The sequence below is a fragment of the Hyperoodon ampullatus genome (assembly GCF_949752795.1).
Source record: "Hyperoodon ampullatus genome assembly, chromosome: 4".
Lineage (NCBI taxonomy): Eukaryota > Metazoa > Chordata > Mammalia > Artiodactyla > Ziphiidae > Hyperoodon > Hyperoodon ampullatus.
Window position 1 is genome coordinate 36,328,086 of NC_136917.1, and position 26,395 is coordinate 36,354,480.

The 26,395-nt window shown below is 48.3% G+C and overlaps 1 protein-coding gene across 1 annotated transcript in view; it reads left to right on the forward strand.

The window, feature by feature from the left end:
• The first annotated feature begins 2,117 nt into the window (after positions 1 to 2,117).
• The window catches only part of SUGP2 (SURP and G-patch domain containing 2), a 31,292-nt gene continuing 7,014 nt past the window's right edge, over positions 2,118 to 26,395 (forward strand). The window contains exons 1-6 of the mRNA XM_079701647.1: positions 2,118 to 2,250; positions 6,387 to 7,994; positions 10,967 to 11,087; positions 18,267 to 18,754; positions 19,803 to 19,914; positions 24,102 to 24,622. Coding sequence (XP_079557773.1) covers positions 2,130 to 2,250; positions 6,387 to 7,994; positions 10,967 to 11,087; positions 18,267 to 18,754; positions 19,803 to 19,914; positions 24,102 to 24,622 — 2,971 coding nt within the window. The 5' untranslated portion in view covers positions 2,118 to 2,129. The remainder of the gene's footprint in view (positions 2,251 to 6,386; positions 7,995 to 10,966; positions 11,088 to 18,266; positions 18,755 to 19,802; positions 19,915 to 24,101; positions 24,623 to 26,395) is intronic.

The following is a 26,395-nucleotide window of genomic DNA, read 5'->3' on the forward strand; positions in this document are numbered from 1 at the left end:
CAGCAGGCAGTCAGTACATACACAGGTGGTGAAAGAACGAATAAATGAAAAAAAGCGAAGGGCAGGGAGGTGGGTGATTTTGTCCCTGGGCGGCTTCCGTTAACAGTCTTGCATTACCCAAAACCAAGTCCCAGAAGGGCGCGCCACAATCACTAGTCCGACCCCGCGGCGTCCACTCCCTGCCTCGCGCGCGAGGGGGCTCGGCGGCCACCGCTCCTCACCCGGTCTCTGCGGCCACGTGGCGAAACGGTGAGGTTCGCGGCTGTCACCGGCTGCGCCGCCTCTGGTCCCTTTCGGCCGCCGTACGTGCGCAGGCGCTTTGGCGCCGCCTCGCCTCGGCCTCCCTCAGCCCTGTGAACAGCTCCCGGGGTGACCACGGGTGACCGTAAGTGCACGTAAAGCCGAGGGAGCCAACAGGTGTGCGGCGGTGGCGTCTTTGTCTCCTTTTTCGGGCGGTTCCCGTTGCCGCCGCTCCAAGCAGAAAAATTTTTTGCCTCAGGAGTGTCCGCCCTGAAGACGGGGCAGTGCGCCTGCGCAAGAGGGTTTGGCGGCGGCTGCCTGCGCCTGTGCATCAAGGCTCGGCGGCGGCCTGCGCCTGCGCGGCGCGGCGCTGCGGAGACCGTTGGCTCATTTGCATGTCCCCGCCTCGCGCGGTGGCGGCGGCGGTTGAGGAACCTGAGGCGGCGGTTGGGGGCGGCTCCGCGTGCGGTGGGCTCGGGGTGAGGCCCGGGCCAGGGCGTTGTCGACGGTTGGGCCCCGGGGTGGGGGCTTTGGGCTGGACCCCGGGAATCCCGAGTCTCCACGATGGCGCCGCGGGCTCGGCCCTTGGCTGCGCGGCGGCCGCGTCGCGTCCGGGTCGGCCTGGGGGCTGTCTGCGGCCTGCCGGGCCCGACGCCCCCTTTTCTTCGTCCTCGGAGGCCGGTAGGAGGCAGGCCGTGCCCGAAGGGGTTCATCCGTTCGGTCGTTCATTCATTCAACCTGAGCCGGGAGAGACCCCTCTGGTGGGGCGATAACGGCGGCGGGGCGCTGAATCCGGCTCTTTGCCATTTTTTAACTGGTTCAGTCCCCACAGCAACCCCCATCATGAGCTGCCCATTCCATAGATGGGGAAGCGGAGGCACGGAAAGTTTAGGTCACTTGAATTGATCCCGGGCCACCTGGCCAGGAGACCCTGCCCTTCGGTAGTAGAGAAAAAGGGGGCCCCGGGAAAAGGGCTGAAGGATAGTAAAAGGGGGTGATGGTTATAAGAAATGACTATAAGGCAGGGGCAGACTTGGGTTGTGAGGCTGGAGGTTTCAAGATGGAAGGGAAATCTTGGTGGGTAAGGACACTGCCACTGGATTGCTCAGTGTTGCTTCTCAGTCTTTTTCTACTCAGTCTTCAGGGTTTTGTCCCCACTTCCAGTGCCCTGTTTGCCAGGTTTCAGTTTGGGCTGGCTGACCTTGGATGGGTCACTTAGCCTGAGTCTCCCTTTTGCATTTTGTGTAATTTCATTCATAATAGGACCCACTTCTTTATGGGGTTCTTGCAAGAAGTAACCGGGATTGTGGGAGTCCCTCCCCTGCAACAGGACCTGGCACAGAATAAGCTCTGTCAGTAGGTCATCATCACTGGTTAGGGATTTCTCCACTCACTCGTTGAGACACCTCTCTCAGAGGGGAAGTTAGCTCTCAGAGCCTCTTCGCCATGTCTGTGAAAATAGGAAAATAGAAATGGGAAAGATCACATCTTTCCTAACCACCATTTGCAAGGGTTATGCTCCTACTGCCCTACATTGTTGTGTTTAGCTATGTGTGTTGCTTCATGTAGTCCTTCAGCAACCCCGGAGGTAGGACTCCTTTAATAGAGCTTCTTTTAAAGGACTCTGGGAAAATGGGCTCAGAGATGCAAAATAAATTGTCCAAGATCAACATGCTTGTCTTACTCCTTCTCAGCCAATACACACCTGTGAGGTTCATGAGGGCAGAGCTCCCCTTAAAATAATCTGGCCTCCCTCTGAAGTACCATGCCAGATTATGGATTAGTGCCTCGTTACTTTGAGGATTAGGTGAAACAGATCAGGCTCTGTGAGCATTAGTTGTCATTCTTAGTGTTTTTCGTTTCCCCTTCTCACTACAGGTCAGAGAAACATGGCAGCAAGGAGAATTGCACAGGAGACTTTTGATGCTGTATTGCAGGAAAAGGCTAACCGATATCATATGGACCCCAGTGGTGAGGCTGTAGGGGAAGCTCTTCAGTTTAAAGCTCAAGGTAAATTAAAGTGCCTGTTTTTTGGGGGGGGATGGAGCGTGTGTTTAGGGTTGGGACAAGACCCCGACCTGCAACTCCTCAGATCCTACCTTCTTATTTGTTAAGGGGAGAGAAAATTTTCTCTTGGTCCACCTGTCATGTCACATCATTATGTAGAAGGAAGTATTGTCATTATCTTGAGGTTCTTCTCCCTGGGCACCTTCCCCCACCTAAAGACGGTTCTTAAATAAACCTCCTGGCTCCATCCCCACCATCGCTACCCAGGTTTGAGCTCTTATCAGTTCTCACCTGGATTATTGCAATAATCTCCTCCTGAAAGGTCTTTCAGCTTCTGGCTTCATTTCCTCAAATCTGCCTTCCCCACAGATCTCTTAATGCCAACCTTGCTGGGCCAAGTCCCTGCTTGGAACCTTGGGGCTCCCCATTTTGGGTATACATCCTCAGACAAGTGCAGGAGCAGCCAGGTAACTGGTATGTGCAAGACAGGAGGGCCTGGGGGGCCTGTGGAGCTGCTGAACGTAGGCCCTGCCTGAAAACATTCCTTTTGCAAAGTTTTGAAACATCATGCCAGCAGAATTAAAAACGGTGCCCATGGGGCTTCCCTGGTGGCACAGTGGTTGAGAGTCCGCCTGCCGATGCAGGGGACACGGGTTCGTGCCCCGGTCTGGGAAGATCCCACGTGCCGCAGAGCGGCTGGGCCCGTGAGCCATGGCCGCTGAGCCTGCGCGTCCGGAGCCTGTGCTCCGCAACGGGAGAGGCCACAACAGTGAGAGGCCCACGTACTGCAAAAAAAAAAAATGGTGCCCACACAGATTGCGGACAACTTGGAGGTCCTTCACAGCACACGAGGCTCCTAGCCCTCATCCCCTGCTTTGGGCCTGTTGTTTCAGTTATACTGTGTGCCTCTCTGTGTTTTGAATCCCTCATCCCAGCTCTGCATGGTTAATTCCCTCAGGCACTAAGACCCAGCTCACAGGTGCCTTCCCCCAGGAGGCTCTAGTAGGCCTGGAGATTGATTTTTCACTGTGTACTTGCTCCTCTGCCGTGGGCTGGCCTCCTCCAGGCCTCCTTTGGGCCTGTGCTGTTTGCTGCTGCACCAGCCCTTGAGCCAGCTGAGGTGTAGAGGAGGCTTTCTCAGTGTTGGCTGGATGCGCCTAAGTGCTTGGGGTAGGGATAACTGTTATTATGTGCTTTGGACCTGGAGAAACAGGCTAAGAGGCTGTCTCCAGATTCTGAGTTTTCAAAAATGAGTAGCAGACAAAACTATTCCTGTTACGAAAGATGGGAAGAATTAAGTTGTTAAGAATAGGATGTAGGGCTTCCCTGGTGGCGCAGTGGTTGAGAGTCCGCCTGCCGATGCAGGGGATGCGGGTTCGTGCCCCGGTTTGGGAAGATCCCACATGCCGCGGAGCGGCTAGGCCCGTGAGCCGTGGCCGCTGAGCCTGCGCGTCCGGAGCCTGTGCTCCTCAATGGGAGAGGCCACAACAGTGAGAGGCCCGCATACTGCAAAAAAAAAAAAGAATAGGATGTAAAAAGCCTCTTTGCTGTTTCCTTATCCTTCAGAAGTAACCATATCTGTGGTGTTTTGTGCATCCTTTAATTCTTTTAGCCATATGTGAATCCTGAATACTTAATGTGTTTTTATATATACATACATATACGTGTGTATATGTATGTGCATATATATGTGTATATACATAAACGTGTGTATGTATATGGGTATTTGAATCTTGGTTTATCTTTATCTAGAGACTCAAACACTAATACATATCTTAAGTTACCTCAGGAAAGGTTGGGGGCAGGGGAGACTGTGAACCCAGTAGGGTGCTAGATGGTTCTGGAACCATCTCTTTGTCACAGAGCTGCATGGTCCATCGGTCAGCCTTTCTCTGTGCGTGTGCTCTACTCTGCACTTTTCCAATGCCTTGTAAACCAAGTCATTGGAAGATCCTGTTGTGTAGAATCCAGCCACTGCTTTACCTCTAGTGCTACCACCCTCACCAGGCCACCAGTAACCATCACTGTCTGGATTATCTTGGCGGACTCCTTGCTGGAACATCCACATCCACTCTTGTCCCTTGTGGTCTGTTCCCCACAGCAGCCAGTGAGGTTGTCCCTCTGCTCCAACCCTCCCTCACCCTCCACCCCCATGGCTTTCTATCTCGTTCATAGTAAACCCCAGAGTCCTGTCAAGGGCCTGACTTGATCTGGTACCCACCCCGTTCTGTTTGCATCTCCTGTCATAATAGTTCCCTAATTTTGCTGCACATTAGAATCATTTGGGGGCTTTTTAAAAACCCTAATGCCCAGGTCAAACCTCATTCTAGTTAATTACGTCAGGATGCCCCAGGGACTTAAGTGTGCAGCAGAGTTTAGGTTCTGCCTTCTTTACCACTTTGCCCCTCTTTCCCTCTGTTCCATTCTGGCCACATTTGTCCCCTCCTCGTCTTACCTCAGGGCTTTGTCCTCACACTCCCTGTGCTTGGTAGGCTTTCCCCACAACTGCCGGTTCTGACCCCCACAGCAGGTCTCTGCGACTCAGATACATTGTTTCAGAGTTGCCCACCTTGACCAGCCTGTCTAAAAATGTCCTTCCCTCCTCACAGTTCCCGCCTGTTTATTTCTTATTGGCACTTCCTTACACCTCAAGGACTTTTTATGTTTGGCTCCCTCAACTGACAGGTCCAGGAAAGTGGGGTCTTTGCTATCTCCTTTCCCTGTTGTAACTTCAGGGCCTATAACAGCGCCCACATGCAGTAGGTGCTTAGAAAGTACTGGTTGGACAAATAAACTTGGATTTATACAAAGCCCTGGCTTCCTGTGGCCTCTTGGCCCATCACTACTTCCTGGCATCTCTCTCTCCCTTTTCTTACATTTGACTTTTTGACTAGGTAATAGATTCTGATTCAAAAGCTAGAAAGTAAGAAAGGCACTCTGTGCAAAGTCTCCCTGAGGCCCACTGTTCCCATATGCCCATAGTTCACTTCTGTTGCTGGCTTCTTACAGTTTCTTTTTTTTCTTCTTTTTTTTTTTTTTCTTGGCCACACCACGCCTCTTATGGGATATTAGTTCCCCACCAGGGATTAAACCCAGGTCCTTGGCAGTGAAAGCGTGGAATCCTAACCAGTACATCGCCAGGGAATTTCTCTTACAGTTTCTTTATGTACAAATGAGCAAGTGCAAACATAGTTTCCTATTTTTCTCATTTCTCCACAGAGGAGGACAAAAGTACACAGTGTTTAGTTTCCATTGTGGCCTCTGTTGTTGTGGCTTGTTTAGCTTCTGTCTTCCCTCCTATCTGCTTCAGTCTCTGTTTTTCCAGGAACTGGTTGGCCTAATGGACCTTTCTGAGGGAGCCTATCAGCCAACTTTGGGTCAGATGCTCAGCCAAGGCCCAGCCAGCTGTGGTGGGTGCAGTGTCAGATGTGGCTCCTGCCTCAGTGGCACTGTGGGCCAAGAGTTCCTCATAGGAAGCAGGGGAAGCAGACATCCTCTAGAAAACCCATCTGCTGTGTGATAGAAGTAGAAATACACAGATGTTCTGGTTGCAGTAAAGAAGCCCAGGTTACTTGGGGACCAAATACCCTTCCCTGAGTCTAAAAGAGGACTTGTAAAACAGAGCCAGGGCAGGAGATCTGAATGAGTGAGAGGCACTCCTGCCCAGCCTCGATGGACTTTCATCAGGGCAAATGCAGGCCCAGTACTTGTAGGTCTTCTGTTTTTTTTTTTTTTTTACTTTTTTTTTTTTGCGGTACGCGGGCCTCTCACTGCTGTGGCCTTTCCCGCCGCGGAGCACAGGCTCTGGACGCGCAGGCTCAGTGGCCATGGCTCACGGGCCCAGCCGCTCCGCGGCATGTGGGATCCTCCCGGACCGGGGCATGAACCCGCGTCCCCTGCATTGGCAGGCGGACTCCCAACCACTGCACCACCAGGGAAGCCCGGTCTTCTGTTTTTATAAGTAGTAAATCTATTTTTAAGTGAAACCACATACGTTTTAAATGTTGGCAACAAATATGAGCTTCTAAAATGCACTCTGACTGATAAAGCACCCCTGCTGGCTGGTGGTCTGTGGATCATCCGTTTGCAGCCTGTGGTCTAAAGTACGTTTGTGTTTCTTTTTGGATTGTTTATTTCAGATCTTCTAAGGACAGTCCCAAGAGCCAGAGCAGATACGTATGATGACATTCATAGCAACAGCAGATACACTCTGGGCGGATCTGTAGCTCATCCTCGAGACACTGGGAGAGAAGGCCTGAGAAGTGATATATTTCCAGGACCTTCCTTCAGATCAAGCAACCCTTCTGTAAGTGACGACAGCTACTTTCGCAAAGAATGTGGTCGGGACCTGGAATTTTCCCACCCTGACTCCCGAGACCAGGTCTTCGGCCACCGTAAATTGGGACATTTCCGTTCTCAGGACTGGAAATTTGCACTCCGTGGCTCTGGGGAACAAGACTTTGGCCATTCAGTTTCTCAAGAATCCTCCTGGTCACAGGAGTATAGTTTTGGTCCTTCTGCATTACTGGGGGACTTTGGCTCCTCCAGGCTGATTGAGAAAGAGTGTTTGGAGAAAGAGAGTCGGGATTACGAAGTGGACCGTCCAGGAGAGGCAGACACTGTGCTCCGGGGCAGCAGCCAAGTCCAGGGCAGAGGCCGAGGTCTAAACATCGTTGACCAGGAGGGTGCCCTCCTAGGAAAGGGGGAGACTCAAGGCCTGCTCACGCCTAAAGGAGGGGTCGGGAAACTTGTCATGCTGAGAAATGTGAGCACAAAAAAGGTACCCACTATAAGTTGTATCACTCCCAAAACTCAGGGCACTAACCAAATTCAGAAAACCACCCCAAGTCCTGATCTGACCCTGGGGACAAACCCAGGGACGGAAGAAGTCCAATTCCCCACTCAGAAAATCCCTTTGGGGCTTAATCTGAAGGATATTCGGCTCCCCAGAAGAAAGATGAGCTTCGATCTGATAGATAAGTCTGATGTTTTTTCGAGGTTTGGGATAGAAATAATCAAATGGGCAGGATTCCACACCATAAAAGATGATGTTAAATTTTCCCAGCTTTTCCAGACTCTCTTTGAACTTGAAACCGAAACCTGTGCTAAAATGCTCGCCTCATTCAAATGCTCCTTAAAACCAGAGCACAGAGATTTTTGCTTTTTTACTATCAAATTTTTAAAGCACTCTGCTTTGAAAACACCCAGAGTTGATAACGAGTTTTTAAACATGCTTTTAGACAAAGGTGCTGTGAAGACCAAAAATTGCTTTTTTGAAATCATAAAGCCCTTTGATAAATACATAATGAGGCTACAAGAGCGGCTGCTGAGGAGTGTCACACCCCTGCTCATGGCCTGCAATGCCTACGAGCTGAGTGTCAAGATGAAGACCCTCAGTAACCCCCTGGACTTGGCTATTGCCCTGGAGACCACCAATTCTCTCTGCCGGAAGTCTTTAGCTCTTTTGGGACAGACGTTCTCCTTGGCCTCTTCTTTCCGGCAAGAGAAAATCTTAGAAGCTGTCGGCCTCCAAGATATAGCTCCCTCTCCTGCCGCATTTCCAAACTTCGAGGACTCAACTCTGTTTGGGAGAGAGTACATCGATCACCTGAAGGCCTGGCTGGTCAGCAGTGGTTGTCCACTCCAGGTCAAGAAAGCTGAACCCGAGCCAACCCGAGATCAGGAGAAAACGGTTCCTCCTACCAAACCTGAAATTCAGGCTAAGGCTCTGAGTGGTCTGAGTGATGGTAAGGAAAGCAGCAAAAGTTTCTATTTGTTGTGATTTGCTTGCTTTTCATGTTTTCTTGTAATGTCTCTCATTCTCTTTGATATTTGTACATAAAACTCCTTTAGCCAGTTGGAAACAAATCAGAATTTTAGTAGTTAACTCACAATGACCCAGTATACATGCCTGCCATTCATTCTGTAATCATGTAAGCATGCATTAGGAATCTTCTGTCTGTTACAGAAGTCCTTAGACTTTCTGGGTCACAGACTCCTTTGGGAATCTGATGAAAAGCTGTGGTCCTTGCCAGGGAAAATACATATATGTTTGTACACAGTGTTGCACTTTCTGGGGTGTTTGTGTCCTCCTGCAGCCAAGTTTTAAGAAGGCTTGTTCCAACAGCACCCCTTCTCTACCCCCGCCAAGTTATTACTAGAAGGGAGAGTAAATGCTGGGCACAGTCTCTTAAGAATTCCCCAGGCTTCTAAGGGAAAGAAGTCACAAAACCCAGCCCCTCCTTTACTGGGATTAAGGGGGCTATAGGAGAGGCCCCAGCTCAGCTCAGCATGGGGAGTCGGGAAGGCCATGTTTGAGCTGTTTTGAGGGATGCGTGGTGGAGGCACCTTTTCACCTGCTCGCTTTTCTAGACTAGCTAAAGGTTGAGAGATCACTTAGGTATACCTGGTAACCTGCAGTTAACGAGTTGGCTTACTGGGGAGGGGAAAGACCTAGAAGAAGGTAATAGAAATAGAAATGACTGGCTGGTGTCCCTTGTCCCTCCCCCTTTGCTCTCAGGATGGACGTTCTTACAACCCAGACATCCCAGAGGTCATGAGCACACATAGTGGCCATGTGGCCATTTAGGAAGTCCCCTTTCCCTCTGATACAGTTTTCAGCTTCCATTGCCCCAGCCAAGTTGGGAAGTCTCATTTGTCCCTGAGTCTCTTCAATCCTCTCCACCCTCATGGAGCCCTGACTGTGATAGGCACTGGGTAGGTCACTCCACGGATGGACGGCCACACCTGCTCCCAGAGAGAGAGCCTTCCACTAGTGGGCTCAGGGCTGAAGCAGGACCTCTCCCCACATCCCCCAAAGTAGTGGGGTGGAAAGTCAGTATAACAGCGATACTGAAAAACTGTAAGGACAAAAAAGTCCCCCATAACCTAAAGTTGCCTGCCACCGTTCCCTGGTTGTGCTGCTATGCAGGCATGCCTGTAGCTGCAGTCTTGCTGTACTGAAAACACTATAATCTGCTCTTTTACAGGATTATCAAAGGCTCTTTTTTGTGTTTCTGTGGCATTTGCAGCATCATGACTAAATGTGAATTTACCTCACCTCTCCCTTGATGTTGGACTCATAGTGCCTTTTACTAGAGGCTTCTGAGGCTGAGCAGAGCTCGGTTCCCATGAGATTGGCATCTGCAAAGCATTGGCTCCTTTTCTGGTCAGCAGGTAGACAGCACCAGCGCCCACGTCTTATGGGGCGCTGCCCTGCCATTACTTCAGTACTGTTAGAAATGCTGGGATGACATCTTTGGTTGCATTTATTATTGCTGTTATTTTCGTTAAAAATGTTTTTGAATCCTCCCTTAAAGGAGATACTCACAGAATGATTGCTGGGCCAAAAGTAGGACCCACTTTCTGGCCCTTACTATGGTCATCTTCTCTAGAGATGGTTGCAGTGATGCACAAATTTCATTGTCTTTGAAAGCTTCTGACTTTGAATCTCTTATTCTTTTGTAAAATCATATAAAACTAGCAGTTCTATAAAATAAGAGCCAACAACAAAAAAAGGGAAAGTAATTTCAGAGGGGAAATGACAGGACAATTGAAGGATTGACTCATCCTGTGTTAAGAACTCACATTGATGTTTAAAATACCATTCCACAGAACAAACTGGAAAACCTCTCTAGTTTAGGGGTGATTTTTATTGAATGAGTGAACAAATAGACCATTTGTGCTATTAAAACTAGCAAATATCAGAAAACTAAACAATCTTAGTGTGTAAGGACATAATGCTCTTCTGCGTTGCTAGTGGCATTGTAAATTACAAGTCATTGGAGAAAATTCACACTTTAAGAAATCTTTTCTTTTCATACGTTCAGCAGACATTTTCTGTGAACACCTACCTTGGAACTACTGACTTTTTTTGTTTGCGGTATGCGGGCCTCTCACTGTTGTGGCCTCTCCCATTGCGGAGCACAGGCTCCGGACGCGCAGGCTCAGCGGCCATGGCTCACGGGCCCAGCCGCTCTGCAGCATGTGGGATCTTCCCGGACCGGGGCACGAACCTGCGTCCCCTGCATCGGCAGGCGGACTCTCAACCACTGCACCACCAGGGAAGCCCTACTGACTTTTTTAATTGGGAAATTTTTCTTTGTAAATTTATGTATATGTTTTATGATTACAAAACACATGTGTGTTTAACTTTTATAGATAAAGCAAACACACAAAATGAAATCCCTGATAAATCTACCACCCATAGATAACCTCTGTTAACTTTCTGGTATATTTCCTTCTAATTTTTTTCTGTGTGTCTGTAATTTCGTATCTCTTTTCCTTTTTTTCGTATTGCAACTCACAGTTTAGATATACTTTTTACATATTTTATACCTAGATACATTTTATGTCTTTTGTTCTCCCCTTAATATTATGAACATTCAAGTTAAGATGTATGCAAAAAGTGGTTTGGAGTTGCTACACACCATTTTCTCCTATAGAATATGTATATATATTGCTCTGTACAGTCATCGTAAGTTTGTGACTATTTCTCTCCTAGCGATTATGCTGTTACAGCTTTTGAGAGGATATTTTGCATATTGGTTTCAAGAATAACAGGCCCCTTTCCTCTTTTCAATGCTGGTCTGTCATGAACGAGGATTTCAGTTCCTGGTGCCTGCTTAGGCTCCACCCTAAGCCTTCAGTTCTGTCCTGGTCTTCCCAGGACCCATGTGGTCCAGTGTGTTTCTCAGAAAAGCCCTTCTGTGTGTTCCAGAGGTCCCCCAGCGAGCAGACCACAAGGTGGTGGACACCATTGACCAGCTGGTTACACGTATTGTTGGAGGCAGCCTGTCTCCCAAAGAAAGAGCCCTTCTCAAGGAGGACCCTGCTTACTGGTAGGTCTTTAAATGTTGCTCTTCAGAATTCCTCCCATTAAGTACATGGCAATGTTTTTGTTGCTCTGATGATGTCCAGAGAAGAGGGTGAGATGTTTATTTTGTGCTGTGGTGTAGTCAGTGGGAAGAGCATGAGGGTGGGTCAGGTTCATGTGGGTTCAAGCTCCAGCCTGCTGCTTACCTGCCATGTGGCCTTCTCTCATCGGGACATGGAGCACTTTGTCCCTGCTGTGCTGGTTTGAGGATGAGGTGAGAGGTGTATGCAAAGAGTGAGTGTAAGATAAGGAATATATCTCAGCAGTTGTTTGTGATTTATTGCTACTGTTTGTTAAACTTTTTCCTTTTGCCTTATTGCCTCTTCACTTGAATAGAACTTTTTAAAATTAAGGTTTTCACCGTAAATACAGTATTTGCTCATTAGAGAAGGTAAAGAAGAACAGAAAATTGGGCAAAGCCACCTGTGTGCTTACTGGCATTCACTGGCATTTTTGGGTATTTGCTTCCAGTCTTTCTGCTCATTGCAAGCTGGTTTTTAACACAGTTGTGATTATGCTGTGATATACCCTACTCCTTTTAGATAACACAGGAAAATGCTCGTATTCCCTACTTTTTGTAAACATTTCAGATGGCCGTGTTTAACAGTTCGCAGAGTAGGTGATCAGTTTATCTAGCCATTCCTCTCTTGTTGGATTTTTAGAATATTTTTGATTGTACACTATTTTTAATTTTTTCTGTGAATAGCTTAATGCGTCACATTTGTGTGTGTGTTTAGGATTATCTCTAGATTAGATTGCTGGAAGTGGAAAGGTTTTATACTTTGTTAACTTTTTAAAAAATGATCAAAGTGGCATACGCCCTTTGTAAAAATAGAGAAAAGTAAAGAGGCAAAGATGGAGTTACTCAGAGCTCTCCCACTTTTCCCCCACAGTGTGTGCTCTGTAGTTGTGTCCTGTGGTTTTTGTTTTTTTTTTTTGCGGTAGGCAGGCTTCTTACTGTTGTGGCCTCTCCCGTTGCAGAGCACAGGCTCCGGACACGCAGGCCCAGCGGCCATGGCCCATGGGCCCAGCCGCTCTGCGGCACTTGGGATCCTCCCGGACCGGGGCAGGAACCCGCATCCCCTGCATCGGCAGGTGGACCCTCAACCACTGCGCCACCAGGAAAGCCCGTGTCCTGTGTTTTAAACTTAACATAATTGTCCTAATTATCAATGAACGCATACTATTCCTTCTTACACAGTATACTACACTCAACCATTGCCCATTGGTGGATTCTTAGTTTCTAATAACGTTATGATGAATGTTGTTTTGCTTTTATTTATGTCTACATTTCTGGCAGTTTATTACGGTAATATCTGGGAGTAAAATTGCTAGTTTAGAAGGAAAGCTCATAGGGCTTCCCTGGTGGCGCAGTGGTTGAGAGTCCGCCTGCCGATGCAGGGGACGCGGGTTCGTGCCCCGGTCTGGGAAGATCCCACATGCCGCGGAGCGGCTGGGCCCGTGAGCCATGGCCGCTGGGCCTGCGCGTCCGGAGCCTGTGCTCCGCAGGGGGAGAGGCCACAACAGTGAGAGGCCCTCCTACCGCAAAAAAAAAAAAAAAAAAAAGGAAAGCTCATTTTAGAGGCTTTTGATCTGTGTCAGTGTTTCTCAACTGCAGCATTATTATTATTATTATTTTTTTAAAGAAGATGTTGGGGGTAGGAGTTCATTAATTAATTAATTTATTTTTGCTGTGTTGGGTCTTCGTTTCTGTGCGAGGGCTTTCTCTAGTTGTGGCAAGTGGTGACCACTCTTCATCACAGTGCGCGGGCCTCTCACTATCGCGGTCTCTCTTGTTGCGGAGCACAGGCTCCAGATGCGCAGGCTCAGTAGTTGTGGCTCACGGGCCTAGTTGCTCCGCGGCATGTGGGATCCTCCCAGACCAGGGCTCGAACCCATGTCCCCTGCATTAGCAGGCAGATTCTCAACCACTGCACCACCAGGGAAGCCCAACTGCAGCATTATTGATGTTTGAAGCTGGATAATTCTCTGTGGGGGGACTGTCCTGGGCATCCTTGGCCTCCACTCCCTAGATGCCAGTAGAATCCTCCATCCCAGCCAAAAATACCTTCAGACATTGCTCAGTGTCCCCTGGGGGACAAGTTGTCCCTGGTGGAGACCACTGATCTTTATCATCAGGTTATTTTCCGTGATTGACACCCTCACTGCCACTCTGTACATGTGCCATGCCCTCACATGAGTGTTTTGACTTAAAGATAATTTCATAGTGTGATGTTTTACCTTATATTCTTTTGTTAATTAAAGAGATTATGTGTTTACTCATAGGATTTCTAGTTGTAGTTCCTCTTTTTTGAGTGGTCTGTTCAGGTCTGGTATAGTCAATGTTGTATCCATACCAAACTCTCTATTTTTGCTGTTGTACTTACTAAAGATGCTTGAAAGGTGTAAATTTCTGGGTAATGGCACCAGGGCTTTGGTCCTAACCAGCACGATTTTTCAGGAGAAGAGTTGGAAATTGTTATGGTTTTATTTTTACAGATTTTTTTTTTTTTTTTGGCTGCACTGGGTCTGTGTTGCTGCACTCAGTCTTTCTCTAGTTGTGGCGAGCGGGGCTACTCTTTGTTGTGGTGCGTGGTCTTCTCATTGCGGGGGCTTCTCTTGTTGCAGAGCACGGGCTCTAGGTGCGTGGGCTTTAGTAGTTGCAGCACACAGGCCCTAAAGCGCGCAGGCTTCAGTAGTTGCAGTGCTTGAGCTCAGAAGTTGGGGCTCGTGGGCTGTAGTGTGCATGCTCAGTAGCTGTGGCTCACGGGCTTAGATGCTCCGTGGCATGTGGGATCTTCCCGGACCAGGGCTTGAACCCGTGTTCCCTGCATTGGCAGGTGGATTCTTAACCACTGAGCCACCAGGGAAATCCTTTACAGAATTCTTGAATTCATTTAGATTATGTTCCTGTGTTGAATAAGATAGGCATGTAACTTAAAAGGTAAAAAAAAAAAAGAAAGAAAGAAAAGAAACTCAGTAACCTAATTGCCCCAATATCATTTATTGAATACTTTTAATTTAGCAAATACTTTTGCTTTCTGTGCACTTGGTATCGTTCTAAGCACTTTACTGCTTTAAGCATTAGCTGGCCGAACCCTCATAAACCTTTTGAGTTAGGTATGTTGTCATCCTGATTTTACAGACAGAAAACTTGAGGCTCAAAAGAGACCTCTTGCCTCAAGGAGGCACAGCTAGTAAAAGACAGAGCTGAGATTCACATTCTGGCTCTGTGGTCTCAACCAGCGCTCATACTGAAGGAAGGAGGCTAGATAGCCTCAGATTGACAGATGAAAGCAGAGACCAAATCCTCTGGGTAAGATGTCATCTAGACTTGGAAGACCCAGGGGCAATTTCCAGGTGATTGCCGAGGTGATTGGGCTGGAGGGAAGGGGGACCCTGAGAGGACTAGGAGCATGCCTCTCTGCCACATGACCGCTGTGCACTACCCAGCAGGTTCATGATCTCTGACAGTCAGGGGTGGCGGACGGAAGCATAGCCAGAGCTGGGCGTATGTGTGGCGGTGGGAGGGGGTTGCAAATCAGAAATGAATATTGAGCTCTAAACCAAGTATTTGAGGGAAACTGGCAGCATGAAAGAGGGCCACCCAACCCAGCAGATCTGGCACCTAAGAAGTTACTAGAAGGAAAAGAAGATTGTCTACAAGTACAAATGTGTAATTAATAGTCTTGGGTGGATAATAGCATATTGTATCCATGAAATAGGAACTGCTTGTTATGGAAAAGAACCAATTAAGGATCTTGGAATTGACAAATGTGATTGTTGAAATGATCTCAGTGGTCGGCTGATAGAATTGACCTGGACGAAGAACAGATTAGGGAGCTGGACTCAGAGACTTGATCACCTGTGACTTCCTTCAGAAAGAATTACCCAGAGACTGTAAGAAGAAAGAGTGTGCAAAAAACAGTGTTAAAGAACTAGTAAACACGTGAAAGAATGCTCAACATCATTAATCATTAGAGAAATGCAAATCAAAACTACAATGAGATATCATCTCACACCAGTCAGAATGGCCATCATCAAAAAATCTAGAAACAATAAATGCTGGAGAGGGTGTGGAGAAAAGGGAACACTCTTGCACTATGGAGAACAGTATGGAGGTTCCTTAAAAAACTACAAATAGAACTACCATATGACCCAGCAATCCCACTACTGGGCATATACCCTGAGAAAACCATAATTCAAAAAGAGTCATGTACCAAAATGTTCATTGCAGCTCTATTTACAATAGCCCGGAGATGGAAACAACCTAAGTGTCCATCATCGGATGAATGGATAAAGAAGATGTGGCACATATATACAATGGAATATTACTCAGCCATAAAAAGAAACGAAATTGAGCTATTTGTAATGAGGTGGATGGACCTTGAGTCTGTCATACAGAGTGAAGTAAGTCAGAAAGAGAAAGACAAATACCGTATGCTAACACATATATATGGAATTTAAGAAAAAAAATGTCATGAAGAACCTAGGGGTAATATAGGAATAAAGACACAGACCTACTAGAGAATGGACTTGAGGATATGGGGGGGGAAAGGTAAGCTGTGACAAAGCGAGAGAGGCATGGACATATATACACTACCAAACGTAAAATAGATAGCTAGTGGGAAACAGCCGCATAGCACAGGGAGATCAGCTTGGTGCTTTGTGACCACCTAGAGGGGTGGGATAGGGAGGGTGGGAGGGAGGGAGACGCAAGAGGGAAGAGATATGGGAACATATGTATATGTATAACTGATTCACTTTTTTATAAAGCAGAAACTAACACACCATTGTAAAGCAATTATACTCCAATAAGATGTAAAAAAAAAAAAAACTAGTAAACTTAGGTTTTTGGTGTGTATATTGAATTCTTAAGTTAAAGTAGTACTTGTATGTGATTTACCAAAAAAATGAAATAAACACAAATGGCAAAATGTTTCTGCCATGATATCGATGGCAGAAACCATGGCTGTGTCCCTGTGGCATGCAGGATCTTAGTTCCCTGACCAGGGATTGAACCCTTGCCCCCTACAGTGGAAGTGCAGAGTCTTAGCCACTGGATGGCCAGGGAAATCCCCAGTTCCACTCCTTGGAGACAGTCGCTTTTAGTTCATTAAACTACTTTTAACAGTTACTTCTGTATCTCTAGAGATGATAAGCCTATGTTGCTCTTTTTTGTTTTGTTTTGTTTTTTATGACCACACTGCAGGTTTCGTGGGATCTTAGTTCCCCAGCCAGGAATCGAACCCGGGCCCCGAAAGTGAAAGCACCAAGTCCTAACCACTGGACCACCAGGGAATTCCCCAAAGCATTTTCCTTATAATGAAAAGTGTATAATTCAAGCCTCACAGCAACATGATGAAGTAGCTTATTATTATCATCCGTCTCATCTTACAGATGGAGAAACTGAGGCACAGAAAGATTGAGTAAATCTCACAGCTAATAAGTGGCTACACTGGGATTTGAACTATGCTCTTGATGTTATGCTCCACTAGAACTAAGGGAGATGGGTTTGTGACATGTCCTCACACAGCATGCACTTAGCATTAGAACCGACCAGGGGAAAGGGACTTACATCTTGGGTATCCAGGTCACCTGGGCACTGACTCCACTTTCTGCCCTGGATTAGGGGCTGCGTTTGACTTGAGAACTGGAGCTTCTGTGTTGGTCAACCTTCCCTTATGTGGCAACCCTTGCTTGTTAGGGTGCAATCTTGCAGTATGCTGCTGTTGGCCCAGCAGAGTGTCCAAGGCAGCAGAGGAGCCAGCACACAGGCTGTTTCCTCAGATCCAGCCAGACCTTGACTGTGCAGTGAGCATCAACAGGAGCTTCATATGGAGCTGCCCACCAGGGACATGCCACATCACACGGTGCTGCCAGCGTTCTGCTGTGCACTGCCACCTCACAGCCAATCAGCTTCTGTTATTGGTAATTGGGAACCTCATCTAATATATGATCTCAATGTCAAGCAGTCCAAAAGCCCCATGAAATATTGCCACACTCACCAAACAGTACTCGTTCTTTAACACAAACAAGCCTTGTTATGAATGAGGTCGTGGAGAAAATTACAGAATATCCCAGGAAAGGAAAATCACGTGGGCCACATTGTGCAATGCATAGAAGTTGAAACCAGCAACAGCCAAAATAAAACAGGCTTCTACATAACTTTTGTATGAAAGAGAATTAGAATTGGAATTAGAAACTCTTCAGAAGGAAGTAGCAGGGAGAGCATTGCATATAGAATGCAGCCGTTAACAGTGGTTGGGAGAAAGGTGCGACCTTGTGTGTGTATCAGAAATAAAGAGTGAAGGTAAGCATTCAACTCATGAAGCAAGAAAGAAATGGTGCAAAAAGCCCAGAGACTACAAGGAAAGGATTAATAGAGATGAAAGAAAGTGCTAATGAAATGGTCAACAAAGTAAATAATGTGACCTTCCCCTCCTAACCCAGTCATTCCCCTTTCTAACCCATTCCTTGAGCAAATCCTTAAGTTTGCTTTATATTCTTTCAACCTATGTGAAAAAACCAAATATACGTGGATGTCATGTACACAAAGCAGTTTCATATGATATGTATCAGTGTTGGTCGTCTTCTCTAGTTTGCTCTCCATGGGCTGTATTACGGATCTCTTTCTATGTCAGTACATGTAACTCAAACTCCTCTTTTCTGTACTGTTCTCATTAAGACTCTGGCACGTGATTTCACAGCAGTGGCACACTGGCCTTAATGATGTAGTTAAAAGGTCGCTGAGTGCCCACCATTTGAAGGGTGTCATCTCCTGAAAGTGATGTCCAGGAGCAACAACTGCCACTCCCTGACAGCAGAGCACTTCCATGGTTTCAGGGTAACTGGTTTGTGTTGTGAGGCCACCAGGAGCTGGGAGCTCCTTCATGGCTGCTGATGACGGAAATTGAGGAGGAATCGACCAGTGTTCGGTCAAAGCTCCTGGTCACCCTGTGGTCACTCTGAGCAGGACAGATGACCAGGGCCCAGCTCTGGGTCTTTGGTGGAGCCGGGCAGAGCCTCTCCAACAGCAGGGAGGCCACCAAGTAGAAAGGGTTTGCAGAAGTGTATTTACAGCGACAATTTGGTTATGCTGGTGTATTCACAAATGTTCTGCTATTCCTGTTTTGTTATATAGGTTTTTATCGGATGACAGTAGTCTGGAGTATAAATATTATAAGCTGAAGCTGGCAGAAATGCAGCGGATGAGCCAGACCTTGCCAGGAGCAGATCAGAAGCCGATGGCGGCAGCGTGTGCAGTCCGGGCCATGCTATATGCCCGGGCGGCCCGGAGCCTCAAGAAGAGGCTCCTACCAGGGCGGCGGCGGGGGCTGCTTCGAGCTCAAGGACTCCGGGGCTGGAAAGTGAGGAGAGCGACCACCGGGACCCAGACCCTCCTCTCCTCAGGCACCAGGCTGAAACACCATGGCCGGCAGGCTCCAGGCTCCTTGCAGCGAAAGCCGCCCCAACCAGATGGAAATGATGCTGCCAAGGACTGCCCACCAGACCCACCCGGACCCTCACCTCGGGACCCCAGCCCAGAAGCCTCAGGCCCACCTCCCAAGCCAGCAGGAGTGGATGTCTCCGAAGCCCCTCAGACCTCTTCTCCCTGCCTGTCTACTGATGGTGGGTGCTCACTCCTGTCCCCCTCCTCTGGGCCCCAGCCCCAATGCTCATCTATCCCCAGGGGTCTCTGCAGAGACAGGTGGCTTCAGTGGGCTGGGCTGGGCAGCAGGCAGCAGCGAAAGGGACCTGGCCAGGATGGCACACACACGGGCACTCTCTCTCCTCTTGCTTCCTCAAGAGGCTGGCCCTAGACTCCTGCTCCACCCTTCCTCTTATCCTGAGTGTGGAGCTGACACGAGGTGCTGCCTGGTGACTCTGTGCTTCCCTGCAAGGTCCTCCTGCTGGCCAGCAGGGTGTGCCATGTGCCCGTGCTTAGGGCTTTGAGCTCCTTGATCCATTTCTCTCTATTCTTGCCCGTTACATGTTCCATAAGGCTGCCCGTGTTCTCGTTCTGCTTCCTCTTTCCCGCTAAGGTCTCTGTTTCCTTCCTTAAAGTTAGTTGAACTGCAGTTTCTTTTGTTTCTCCCAGCCATTACCTCCTCCTGCTGCAACAGGCCTGCCCTCTGGCCAGTGCTTCCCACTCAGCACTAGGTGGGAATGGAGAAGGAAAAAAATCTACACAACTGCTACATTTCTCTAGCTGTTGCTACATAACAAGCCAATCCAAACTGTGGCTTCAAACAGGAGGCATCCAATGTTGCTTCGAGTCAGCTGGGCTGGGCCTGCAAACTGTCTGCAGGCAGCAGCCAGTTGTCTGGAACTGTCAGCTGAGGTGATAGGGGTAGTGGGCTACATGCCTGTCACCCACCAGCAGTTCACCTGACAGTCGGGTTTGGCCATCCAGGAGAGGCAGAGGAGGTGCTTGAGCCCTCACAGGCCTGGACTCCACATTTCTGTCACATTCTTAGCCAGCAAGAGTTCCAGGGCCAGCCCCAATTCAAGGGGAATAAAGAGAGTCCACCTCTGCTGGACAGAACTGCAGAGTCACATGGCAAAGGGCAAGGGTACAGTGAGGGACCGTCTTTGTAATCAGTCTCCACAACCCCACGATGTTCACATGGGAATTGGAAGCTCAGAACCAATACATGACAGTTGCTTTATTTTGTAGTTGATACGAAGACAATGGAGACTGCAGAGAAACTGGCCAAATTTGTTGCTCAGGTGGGACCAGAGATTGAACAATTCAGCATAGAAAACAGCATTGACAACCCCGACCTTTGGTATGTACCCATCACACCCCTTTAATCTGAGGCCATGAGTGTCCTGAGAGCCCACAGGAGTTCACCCCATGGGTGTCCTGAGAGCCCACAGTGGGTCGCCCTGGGATAAATCACGACTTCACTTCTGCTGAGCTCAGGGCTGTTAGGGAGCATCTGTTTTGGGTTGTTGGGGACCTGCCCTCATCTGGGGCATCAGGAAAAGCCTCCCCCGGAGGGAAGTTTAAGCTGGATCTGAAGGTTCAGTGGGCGTTGGCCAGGGGAAGGGGGAGAGAATGCCCTGGCCAAGGGACTTATAGTTTCCCCAGGACCTTTGCAGAGGCAAAGAGGAGAGTGTGTCCTCGCCCATGAGTCTGAGGAGGAGGAGGGCACTGTCCCTGGTCATGCTGGCTACTCTGGGCAGGATGAGAATGTGCTGGTCGTGTAGCATGTTGGTGGGTTTTGGTCCAGATGTGAGCAGCAAGCATTTTCACGCAGTGATGGCGTGGCACCCTTGTGCCAGGAGGGGGCACCATTATCCTCTCCATTCTTCAGATGGCGTAATCATTCAACACTACACAGCCCAGAGGCCACAGAACCAGAGCCCCACTCTGCCTGCGGGGTGCGGGTTCTCCTTCAAGGAGAGGCTGCCTGAGGGCCATGTGTTCCCAGTACTGAGCCGTAACCCGGCTGGGCTCCCCTTGGAGTGTGGGGTTCCCACGCTGTGTGGATCGTGTCCTATTGCCAGCTAGGGGTTCCAGGCCCTCACCCTGCTCCCAACACGCTAGAGAGTCGTGCCTCCGCTTAGTTAAGAATACAGGGCTTCCCTGGTGGCGCAGTGGTTGGGAGTCTGCCTGCCGATGCAGGGGACATGGGTTCGTGCCCCAGTCCGGGAGGATCCCACGTGCCGCGGAGCGGCTGGGCCTGTGAGCCATGGCCGCTGAGCCTGCGCGTCCGGAGGGAGAGGCCACAACATTGAGAGGCCCGCGTACCGCAAAAAAAAAAAAAAAAAAATACAGTTAAGGGCTTCCCTGTTGGCACAGTGGTTGAGAGTCCGCCTGCCGATGCAGGGGACACGGGTTCGCGCCCCGGTCCGGGAAGATCCCACATGCCACAGAGCGGCTGGGCCCGTGAGCCATGGCCGCTGAGCCTGCGCGTACGGAGCCTGTGCTCTGCAACAGGAGAGGCCACAATAGTGAGAGGTCCGCGTAACGCAAAAAAAAAAAGAAAGAATACAGTTAAAAACTTTACATTTCCTGGAGCATTTCTGGGACCCAGTAGTGGCTAAGCACACACTTCTAGTTTGGCCTTACACACAATCTCTTTGTGTTTGTGGTGAGAATTTTTAGGTATCTTCCAGAAGGGGATTGTTGAATCATAGTTCAATGCAAACTAAGTTTTGTTAGTGCAAATTCCCCTCCCTGAGGGCCACTCTCCTAGGAGTGTCATGAGTGCCTGTCCCCACCCCCCACCTTTTGGCATGCCTTTGAGCCAGTGGGATTGGTGAGGAATTTCTAATTTTCTCAGTGAAGTTTTAGTTTGCATTTTTCTTATGAGTGAAATTGAACCTCTCTTCATAAACTTGTGTCCTTTGAATATCTTTCTGTAAACTGTTCATATCATTTGCCCTTTTTTTAAAAAAAAGTTTTGTTGAGGTATAATTGACATGCCATAAACTGAACATATTTGTCGAATAAGTTTTTTTTATTAATTAATTTATTTTTGGCTGCATTGGGTCTTTGTTGCTGCGCGCGGGCTTTCTCTAGTTGCAGTGAGCGGGGGCTACCCTTCCATGCAGAGCGCGGGCTTCTCATTGTGGTGGCTTCTCTTGTGGAGCACGGGCTCTAGGCGTGTGGGCTGCAGTAGTTGTGGCACGTGGACTCAGTAGTTGTGGTACATGGGCTTGGTTGCTCCGCAGCACGTGGGATCTTCCTGGACCAGGGTTCGAACCCTGCGTTGGCAGGCGGATTCTTAACCACTGCGCCACCAGGGAAGTTCCTGTCTAATAAGTTTTTATGCATGTTTACACTCATGCAGCCATCACCACCATCAAGATGATGAACACATCCATGACTCAAAAGTTTCCTTGTGCCCTTTGTCATACCTTCCTGCAGGCAGCTGCTTATCGGGGCTCTCTCACTGTAAATAGTTTGCATTTTCTATAATTTTGTGTAAATGCAGTTTGTTCTCTCCTTTTGTCTGGCTTCTTACTCCACATAATTATTAGGGTTCATCCATGTAGTGTGTATCCATAGTTCATTCCTGTTTATTGCTGAGTGTATCGCATTGTATGGCTGGACCACAATTATTTACCCGTTCAGCTGTTGATGGCATTGAGATGTTTCCATTCTGGGACGATTTCAGATAAACCGTCTGTGAGCAGTCATGTACAAGTTCTGCTTTTATTTCTCTCCAGTAAAATACTGAGGCAGAGAAAGACTGGCTCACATGGTGGGTCTGTGTTTAACTTTTGAAGAAACTTCCAGACCGTCTTTCTAAGTGGTGACAGTTTTGCATTTCCAGCAGCTTGGGTGAGAGTTCTGGTTCCTCCCCATCCTCACCAGCACTTGATAGTGTCAGTCTTCTTCATGTTAGCCCTCTTGGTGCGGGGGAGGGGTGTTTCAGTCTGGTTCTCATTTGTGTTTCTTTAAGGACTAACAGTGCTGAGCATCTTTGCATGTGCTTATGTATTTCTTTAGTGAAGTGTCTGCTCGGATCTTTGGTCTATTGTTTTATTGGGTCGTTTATTTACTTATTAATGAATTTTGAGAGTTTGTTATGTATTCTTGATACAAGTTATTTGTCAAGTGTGTGGTTTGCAGATAATTTCTCCCAGTCTGTGACTTGTTTTCTCATTCTAGCAGTGTCTTTTAGAGGGCAGAAGTTCTTAATCTTTGCCCTTTTCTCGATTGGGCTTTTTGGATTTATTCTTTCTAGTTTCTCTGACCTTTTACCTGTAATGTAATTGTATCTGTTTCCTTCATAGTTGGATATTTATCTTTCACTTTACTTATGGTATGTTCTGCAGTGCAGAAACGTTTGATCTAGTAAAATTTCTCAGTTTTATCTCGTTGCACCTGGAAACAGAGTTACAGTTAGAAAGAATCTCCCTACACTCAGATTATAAAGACATTTATGTATTTTCTTCTACAACTTGTATGGCTTGGTTTTTACATTTAGATCTCTGATCGGTGTGGGGTTATTCAGGAGCAGAGAGTACAGCATAGATCCAATTTAAATATTTTTGTAAAAAGCTGCCCAGTTGTCCCAACACCATTCGTTGAAAAGACTGTTCTTTTTCACAGTGATTTGAGAGGCCACCTTCATCAGATACTGTGTTTCTGGCCTTTCTCTTGGTCTGTCTGGCCATAGACAAGTACCACGCTGTTTTAACTATAGAGGCTTCACACACCTTGTAATACCTGGTGGAACTGGGCCCCTTGTTGATCTTGTTCAGGGGTTTCCTAGATAGTCTTACATACTCATGTTTCTATATGAACTTAAGAATCATGTTCAGATCCAGAAAAAAATGATGCTTTTACTTCTATACATTAATATTTAATTAAGGGAGAATTAACTTCATTATGAGCCTGAGTTGTCCTGTCCAAGAACAAGGGCTGTCTTTCCTTTGGCCCAAGTAAATTTTGTGTGTTTTCGGTTTCTCACACCAGCCGCAGCTCCAAGCTGTGGCTAGGGCCATTGGACTCCGAGGCTCAGAGAGACCTTTTTGCCAGCACATTCACGCAGCTTTGCTGCAGGACATGAGGCAGGAGGTGACACACCTCTCTCCATCTCATGGCTGGAGTATGGGAGGAACCAGAGAGTCACAGTGAGCACACACAGGCCCAGAGTGGCCAGTGACGTAATCAGAAAGAGATGAGGTAAGGCCCAGGTCGGATCTCCTGGCTGTAGTGTTAGAGCTCGTTCTAGCATGTTCTCTGGTTGTCCCTGCATACCTTGTTCCTCCAGCTCCCTCCCCGAGAAAGCAATAAGGCCTCTTATGTTCTGGCTCCTTCGTTAAATTACTAATACTCTTCAAGCTTTCTATCTCATTGTAAAGCTGCCCATCAACCACAGCTGGTGGAAGGAGGTCATGTGTTCGCTTCTTTGTCCCACCCCCAGCTTTGTCAGGTCCATTTGGACAGTTTCAGAAAATATGAATGTTTATAGAGAACCCTCTCGTTAACCAATGTATTTCATCTTTATCCCAGGTTTCTACATGACCAAAACAGTTCAGCTTTCAAATTCTATCGAAAGAAGGTATTTGAACTGTGCCCATCGATTTGCTTTACTTCATCTCCACTGAACCTTCATGCCAGCAAGAGCGCCGATTCTCAGGAGAGCCCCCTGGAGCCCATGGAGGAGGAAGGAGGGTTTGAGGATGAGCCCTCTCAGCACGAGGCTGAGCTGGAGAGCCCAGAGGTGATGCCTGAGGAAGACGAGGACGAGGAGGAGGATGAGGAGGAGGATGAGGAAGGGGGTGAGGAGGCCCCCACTCCTGGAGGGGCCTCCAGGCCAGCAGGAGGGTCGACCAAGTCCGAGGGCTTGGAGGGCAGCCCCCCAGCTGATGGCCTCCTGAGTGAGGTGGCCGAGGATGGCCCGGCTGGTGCACCTGCCCTGTCACAGTCCTCCTCAGGGGCCTGCTTCCCCCGGAAGAGAGTCAGCAGCAAGTCGCTGAAGGTCGGCATGATTCCGGCTCCCAAGAGGCTGTGTCTCATCCAGGAGCCCAAAGGTAAGTGCCTGGCTATTGACACAGTGCCCCCAGCACTGTCTTCTGTTTAACACCTGAGGAGGAGTCATGGTGCTCGGTTGTGGGCCATGAAAAATTGTGGAGACGTTGTCTGACTGTTGTGAAGAATTTACCTGGCCCTCAGCCCAAGTTCAGGTGCAAGATGACCAGCTGGCCCCCATCACCCTTTCCGCCTCTGATTACTCCAGCTAACCTGGACATTACCTTCCAGAACACTCCCAGGGCCAACACAACATGGGGTTCTTCGGTCTTATGTTTTTAACCTACAATAGTCCTATTGGTTTTGCACACGGTCCAAAATGTTCATGAGAAACCGACGTTTCCAGTTGGTCTGAGGTTGGCACTCTAAGGAGATGCTGCGCTTGGCTTCTAGCACCCCACGTGCTGCTTGTTATTTTCCATTATTGCTCAGCTTCCAACAGGGGAGTCCTGGCTGTGGACGGAACGGGCCTGGGTCATCTTGGCTGTTTCCTGCCTGTGATCTTGAGGCGTGCCCAGCTTTCTGAGTGCCCCCATCTCCCCAAAGACCCCAGAGTAGTGATGACTGCTTAGTGACGATGAGGTAGGAGGACACGGACCGGGACCAGTCTTGGGCAGCCGTTAGTGGGAGCTGTGCAATCCATGCTCTGCCAGCCTTGGCCATGGAAGGCCATCTCCTTCCTGCCTGTGGAGAGGGTCAAGGTTCTTGAGGTACAATTTACCAGCAGTAAAGGTGCACCCTTTTCAAGTGGACAGTTCACAGAATTTTGGCAAAGGTGTATAGGCATGAGCCCCCCAGTACGGCTGAGCTGGAGCTCGTCCCAGAAGTGTCTCTGTGTCCCTCTGCAGTTTCTTCCTCTACCCAGCCCGGGCAACCACTGACCATCTTCTGGCCTTGTGATTTTGCCTTTTCTAGGCTGTCAGTAGGCAAATCACATCATGTCCCGCCTTTTGTTGGGCTGCTCGCTGCCCACCCAGGTCTCCACACAGCCGGGCCTGTGTGGGGCTGCTGCTGCGATGCTTGTGTGGCAGGTGGTTTTGGTGAACAGGGCTCCGCTCTGTGCAGAGAGCCTGTGTGTTCTACGTTATTGAGACCATCAAGTTCACACCCAGCAGTGTCAGTATAGTTTCTCCTGCTAAAGGAACAGTTCTCGTGGTTTGTGTTTGGAAACCTTGGTGTTGCAATGGATTTCTAACTGTTCTACTAAACTCTTATGTCCTTCAGAACTTATCAGAGTATAGTAGCACATCAGAATGCTTGTTAAGATGGCTTTCATGGGGGGAAAGTGGAATTCTTTCTACTTTAGAAGCTCTCAGTTATTTTGATAGGGTGGTTGATGAGATAGTACCAGACCTGCTGATCTCTCCTTTGTCAAATATAATAATAACAATAATAATAACGTGATGTGGTGCTGTGTATGAGAAGCATGGTTGTTTTTACTATAAAGTTCTGAGTGGACTTTACTTCTCTATCTATGGAACAGTCGCAGGGACATGAGGAGGGCACAGTGTTGCAAATAGCTCATTTGTTGAAGCAAAATGTATTCCTACGGTCATGGAAAATGATCCACGTGTCAGGTCCTTTGTCATAAACATGGGAGTCACGCTTAGGTAGACTCTCCCACAGCAAGGCAGCCCTCAGTTGAGCCTCTGTTCTGCCTCTGCACTCTGTGGGTCATACGATTCCTGAGAGGAGCCAGGGCCAAACGGCTGGCCCTGTGGTGCAGCTCCTAGCCACCTTCTGTCAGCAGAGGGGCTATAAGCCAAAACTGCAGC